Source organism: Anopheles cruzii, chromosome 3 (assembly GCF_943734635.1).
Source record: "Anopheles cruzii chromosome 3, idAnoCruzAS_RS32_06, whole genome shotgun sequence".
NCBI classification, from domain to species: domain Eukaryota; kingdom Metazoa; phylum Arthropoda; class Insecta; order Diptera; family Culicidae; genus Anopheles; species Anopheles cruzii.
Window position 1 is genome coordinate 17,975,380 of NC_069145.1, and position 7,058 is coordinate 17,982,437.

The 7,058-nt window shown below is 51.1% G+C and overlaps 1 protein-coding gene across 1 annotated transcript; it reads left to right on the forward strand.

The window, feature by feature from the left end:
- Positions 1 to 533: 533 nt before the first annotated feature.
- LOC128269970 (astacin-like) lies at positions 534 to 1,661 on the forward strand. Its single transcript, XM_053007372.1, has 2 exons — positions 534 to 834; positions 916 to 1,661. Exons 1-2 carry the CDS (start codon positions 534 to 536, stop codon positions 1,659 to 1,661), a joined length of 1,047 nt encoding a protein of 348 aa, XP_052863332.1.
- Positions 1,662 to 7,058: the final 5,397 nt, after the last annotated feature.

Genomic DNA, 7,058 nt, shown 5'->3' on the forward strand with positions numbered 1-7,058 from the left:
CAATCAACTCAAAAATCTGCGTTCCAATGAAGTCATATTCCTCGGAGTAGCTCTGCACGTCAACGGTGGTATAAAAAGTTCTTCTCCTACCAGCGAGAGGACAATGAACGCTTTCTGCCACCAAAAAAAACACAGTGTATCACAATCGAGGTATTGATTCCCGATACGGGAACGGACATCAATTTGTTTGCTTGCATCGAACCACGAGAACTGAAATTGGGCAGAATGGCAAAAGCGGCAACAAAACAGTGCTTTCATTTCCACGGCCCTTGGAGGCTCAACAACATGCATCGAACGGTACGGGACCTTCCCATCAACAACAGTGCGCAAATTTTTGTGGCCCCACAGTAGCAACTCTTGTTTTTACTACATTTTCGTTCCTAGCGCGTTCCGCAGGATGCTGTCGCTGGGGAAGCGATATGCAGTTTTGAGTAGCTCAACAAAGACCTGAATTGTGGGCCGCGTGAGTATAATAATGCCCCAGAGAGACACCCTTCCTTCCAGAAGCAGTGTGGCCAAAGTCGTCGATCAGCATGGTTACCGGCAGTGGAATTCTGTTCGCAGCGAGTTTGGTGCTGTTCGCTAGTACCGCCCTGGACGCTGCCTACGTTACTTCTCCGAGCTTTTTGGTCGGAGAACGACTGCGAAGCTATCGCAGCAGCTGCAATGTTTCAAGCACCCGTCGCCGTCCGTTCGAACTCGGTGCCGGTATCTACCGCGAGATGGACATCATGGAAAAGGTGCCACGTCAACGGAACGGTATCTCCCTGTCGGTGGGCCCAACCTCTCGGTGGCCCAACGCCGTCGTACCGTACGTCATTACCGGGTCATTCAGTGAGTATCAGAGTTTCACTTGGTTGGTGTCGATATCTTACAGCATCCAATAATCGAATCGCTTTCGTAAACCCTTCGTAGCCGCGGCCCAGCAAGCAGTGATCATGGCCGCCATCGCGCAGTATACGGCCAACACTTGTGTGCGGTTTGTTGCCCGTACCACCGAGTCCTTGTACGTTAGCATCACCAACACGGCCACCGGTTGCTGGTCGTACGTCGGACGTAGCTTGTCGAACTCGGAGAACATCGTCAACCTGCAGACTCCCGACTGTGTCGATGTCGGAACGGCGGCCCACGAGCTGATGCACTCGATCGGCTTCTATCACGAACACACGCGTCCCGATCGCGATTCGTACGTGTCGATCGATCGAAGTGCGCTGGCCACCGAGTACCAAACGGCCACGTTCTACACGGATAACTTCGGCATCATGTCCGCCAGCCAGGTGGTGCTTTACGGTCGCCCGTACGATTACGGGAGCGTGATGCACTACTCCAAGTACGCGGGCGCCGCCAGCAACTCGCGTCCGGTCATGAATAACCTGAAGCCGTGGACCGGCGATTTTGGCAACGATAATGGACTGTCCGCGTCCGACATTATTGAAATTAACTACATGTACTGCAACGCTACCACGTCCACCGTTGCTGCTGCAACAACCAAGGCGCCCACCACTGTCGTCACTACAACGGCTGCTCCGGCAGCAACTTCTACCTCGCAGCCTGCCTTGGTTAGCTGTGGAGCTGGTTCGCTGCTGGCGAGCCTCCTGGAACCGCTGAACAAATTAATCCAACAAATCGGAAGTCTACCCATTTTCCAACTGTTCGGCTAACCAGGGGTCGGGGTGTCGTTTCTGGGTCCTTTCCGGTGTCTTACGCAGTTGCGAATCAATGAGCTATACAGAAATAAACGGTACAAAAAGAACCGGTGCCAACCGATTGGGAAGACGGCCAATGGTAGCTGTGGCCATGCGGTCCGAAGAAGGGTTTAGCGAATATTGTTCTCTTTCCGCAAGCGGAAGTTCTTCGCTCCGGCGTGGGGCCCGGATGAAGAAGGAGCTTCTAGGATGGCTTCCGGTTGAACTTCACCAACACACACATAGTCACACAAGAGGAAAGGAGTGTTTTCAACCTACGACAACAGCGTCTGTGTGTGCGGCCCGGTTCAAACTAATCCCTGTTTACAGTGGTAATAACAAACGCAAACACTCCACGCATCCACAGAAACACACACACCGACGCCGGCTCCACGGGTAGGACTCAGGATCTTCGGATCCTGCAGCAGGATGTAGTTTCTGTGGCGCGAAGAAGCAATGCTCGAGGTTTGCGTCGGTTTGTGGAACCCGAACCCGCACACTTGAGAGTGGCTTGTTTGTTCAGATATTGAAATGGATGCTGCCTGAAATTGAATATACACATATTCCATGGCGTACGGGAGCGACACAACCACCTCCAGCTGCTGCCACGTCGCCGTGGTGTTGTTTGCCAAACTCTGGCACTGCGTGTTGGTGGTTCAGGCGTCCGGTGGCCCTTAAAGTTTACTTGTTTACCATAAATGGATATTATACCGGTCAACGATACGGGTTACCTTCCCGGGGGATCGGGGAAGCGATTGAAATGTCTCACTGTCCCGTGTTTACACTTAGTGCACTTGGGGTTTTGAGCAAACGTATCACTTGCGGGTCGCTGGCACCACTTCCAAAAATTACAAATAGTAAACTAAAGAATCCAGATCCACGGAAGTTGATGTAACGGAAACAGACGTATCAAACACAGTGCTGTCAATCCACAAGTTGCACAAATCTAATACTACGGACTAACAATTGACCTAAAAGCCACCCGGCCGCAGAGCAAAGCCATCATCATGCATGTTAACAAAGCGCCCACATCCGGCCCACTTACCCGGTGTTATCACACCTTTCGGACCGCACTCCTGTTTCCTGCCAGCTGCAATCGAATAAACCCGGCTGGCCGTGACAACAATCAACACCAGGCGGTGGCGGCGGCGTCGACAGCAGCAACTCGTCAATCGAACCCGACAACAGTTCTGTCAACAATGTTGCCCCAAAACGGCAATCTGCTAAGCCCATTTCCGGTCAAACCGCAACCTCGCTGCTGTCGCCCCAGCGGCCTCGACTTCGGAGCATAAATTCAATTTCCACAACCGCTCTCACAAATTGGACCTCCAAGTCCACGTGGTGGTCCACTCGTGGTCCTCGAGGGACTCCCACCGTGGGGCATTCAAATTCCAGATGTCGCCGACCGGCCGGCCGGATGTCGGGCGGGTCGGGGGTGGTCCAGGTTGTCAATCAGGGCCCGGGAGACCATTGGGACTTATTGTTGGGGTTTGGTGGCCCATTCCCGCAGCGCAACCATTTCGGTGGCATTGGCTGATTGGTTCTAGTTTTTCGCAGCTCCCGAAATGGTAATGTTCACACCCTTAAGTCGCTGTCGCTAGAACCTGCTTCTTGTGTGGACCCAAACACTTGGACCCGCAAGAACCCGCATTTAATCGAAAGTACGCAAAAGTTGGAATTAGTTTCTGCCCGCGTTTGGCGCGTATTGCAAACTCCAGGCCGGGGGGTTGAACTCTGTCCCGCCACAAATGCGCTGCCATTAGCACGGTGGAAAACTTTTGCCACACATATCCCGGGTGGTTGAGCTAACCATTCGGTCGGCTATCGAGATGTAAGAAAATTATCCCGGGCTTCGGCAATAAGGGCGCAGAAATGGTGGAGACAGTTGAAAAATGGGCCCCCAGGAAACTCCACACAGAGCCACACGGCTCAGTAGTTTAATTAACCGGGGTCCTCGTTTAACTCGTTAATGGCACGATCCCGTCCGAGGATCAGCACGCAAGCGTTTGCATGTGCGTGTGTGCGTGTGTGTGGGGGTTGAAAATTCAATTTAACCCTTCTCAAATCATCACCTAGCCCATCGGGTGGTGCGGAACCCTCATGGGCCCGACCTACCTAGGAAGATAGTGCTTCCGTTTTTTTTTTTGTCTCACTCCGAGACCGTTCGGACACTGCGAACGGGGTTCTTCAGTCAGTGGCCGGGGCGGTGAAAGGGTCGGTGAAATTTGAGCACTTCCGGTGTCATTCTGGTGGGGGATTATCTTGTGCTTAATAGGACGTAATATGTTAATCATTGCACGGTATCACCGGGTGCTCCTCGTTGGCCATTTAAGGCGAGCGCCAACGCGCTAAATGAGGACCGGTTCGATGACACCAAGGTAACCCGGGGGTGCCCATCACGGAAACGGAGTTCCCTCTCGTTGGGATGGGTCCCCTTTTATCCGTTCCATTAATGCTGTTAAGGACGATTAAATGTAGAAGAAACGGACGGTGGTGCGATAAATTTTGTTACAAAATCAGTGCCGGGACGGTTCGTGAGTTGGCAAAGGTTTCTGTAGGTGCGATTAGAGCGTTTACGGTAATCGTATGAAAGAACTTTACAAAAAAGGATCTTCTGTTGGCTCTTAGTATTGTTCGATTTGGAACGATATTTGCAGACTTTTTATGGTGCGTTATGATGTTTGGTATGTTTCGTAAATCTATTGATTTGAATCTTTCCAAAGAAATTCATTATTTTGGTGGGAATTTCCACACTTTATTTAAGATGTTTCTGATGATCCGATTTACATCAAATATGCACCGTTTTGTTGCATAATTTGTTGTCATTTCAAAGGTAGCCTCATAATGCCTCTCTTATAGAAGTCATCGTTCTTATTGATGGAAAACTTTAGCAATCTAGTTTTACAATCTTCTCAGGATCCCATTTTCTTATCATTCAGGAAGTTTTACAATGCGCGAAAAACGGCGATAATCGCTTGTGGCAAAGTCCGCACTATACGGTGGATGCATGTAAACCTGCCCCAACAATGTTTCAAGTCTCGGAGTTTCATGAAACATGAAATTGTTTGATCGATAATTCACCAGATATCGATTACTACAGCCATCTGCCGTGAAAATAATTTATTTCTTTTTCGTCAACCTAATATTATTTCGAAAAACAACTCCGAAACTGACGACGAAAGCTCTTCAATCGAGGTTAAAAGTAGCATAAAATTGTCCAAATCGGGCCCGACACCATCCCGCACATTCATCTCAGTTTGGTCCGCTCCGTTACAGGAACAAAATCTCCGCCCAACACAATTCCGAATGGAAAAATAATGAAAATGAATTACACTGCATCGACGGCTATCACGAAAACAGCGTTTGTTGTGTCAGAAAACGAGCACACGGCCCTCGCCACTCCAGCTCGAAGTCGAAGGATTTACTCCACACCACACAGAAGACGACGACGACGACGACGAACGACATTGCATGTTGTTCTTATCGTCTTATCCCAACAGAACAGCGTCCCATGGGCCATCGCCGGGCAACAGTCAGACCCTGTGGCGTGGCGTGCGGCCCAATCGCTCGTGTGTCGCCCAGAAGTGACAAAGAAAACATCCTCGGGTAGCGTGCTCACTCTCTCTCTCTGGGCTCTTGGTGCCGTTGACATCACTCGAAAAGTTCGCCTCTTGCTGCTTGGTGCCGGCACATCCATTGGACGGCCACTTAACTGGCAACTCATTGGTCATTACTCCACCGCCTCTCGGGGAGTCCGGTCCGTGAGTCGCAATCCACTTCCGGGCCACTCGCGTAAATTGAAAATAAAGCTGGACCCGCACCCAGTTGCGGCGCGACAGGCGGAGCCTCACCGTGGGCGAAATTTTCCGACAATTCCACTCGAACAAATGGTCGGTCCAAATGGCTTTTGATGACTTTGTTACTAGTCCGCTTCAATAAGCGGACACCGCACCGTGACTTGTCTGGTGGCATCACTTGTCAGTGTGCTCTGTCAGGGGAAACGAAAAGAAGAAGCCGAAAAAACCGTCCAAAAGACGAATGGTCCAAGAAGACAACCCCAACGACGAAGTTGGGGCTGCTAAAGTCGGCGGTCGGCGGTTGATGTCAACATTTCTTCGCGAGACGATCGCGAAGCGAACGAACCGCTCCCTCGGGAGATCTTGTCCGGCGTTCGGCGTGGCAAAGGGATGGGGATAATTGCCTCTTCCCAGACAGTTACCCTCGGTGGCCGCTGGCCGGCAGTTTGTGGACCGAAGACACCTTCGTGGTGTCGGGGCTGCCCATCGCTCAAGACGACCCGAGCCAGGTCGAAGCATATTTTATACTTCCTGCTAAAGGATCTTCCGGTGGGAGCAGCGTCGGGAGAGCTGAAATGGCCGACTTAATAGATTTTGATTGTCGTACACTTGCGTACTCGTAGGGAGGACCTGCGAGTCCGTTGGGCACCCAAAACTACGGTACACCGAGCAATAATCGATCAGGAAAAAAAACGGGCTCCCGGAACGAGTTGGAACGAGGTCGAGACGGCCAAAGTGTGTTACGGGAGTAATTGATCGTTCCGTCGCCCGTTGGCCGGCTGCCGTTAGATTGATCACCGCAGAATGGAGTTTTTCAAGCGTGAGCTATGCATGGGAACGACGTTTAACTTTTTCCCACTCGCTTCATTTTCAAGCGCTGTTGGGTTGCTGTTAACTTCACCTGCTGCAGTACTCAGGTCGGCTCTTTCACAGGTCTTTTTAGGTAGTTCTTCATTTTGTAAATAACGTTAACGATACAACGCACCACTGTTCGTTCATTTTATGTTAATACTTCTTAAAACATCACAGAACAGCTGCTATCAAAAATCACTGCCAGGACTACACTGCGCGTTCGACCACTCCTGTCGACGCCTTTGCTAGTTGCCAGTCTGCCGGGTCCTAATTCGTTTTATTTCATCTTTTGTGTTCCTCAATACCTTCCAAAATGCACTCGTTGAGGGTGTCTTGCTTTGTGCTCGGTGGGCCTCCAAGTCAGTCAAATGCCGGCGAGCGGCAAAGAACGGAAACTCCATTACGATCCGATTTTCCATTTTCCCACCCTGCCATCAAATCCGATCTCTGACATCTCAAAAGCAGAAGTCAAATGCACCCTCCGGGCCGGGCATCGGACCGGAGCGGAGCCCTCCGAAATCGACTCCCGGCGGACCGGCGGATTGATTCAGCGTGACACAGGGGCGATTGTGTGATTTGATTACGACGTCTATTTGAGTGCTCTTGCACACTCGTCCCCCGAGCGCACACACACACACACACACACACAGGGAAGCAAACCAAGAAGTGCAGCTCCGGGAAAATGCCAGCCAGGTCCCGGGGCCAGGACTTTTCTTGGTGAGTG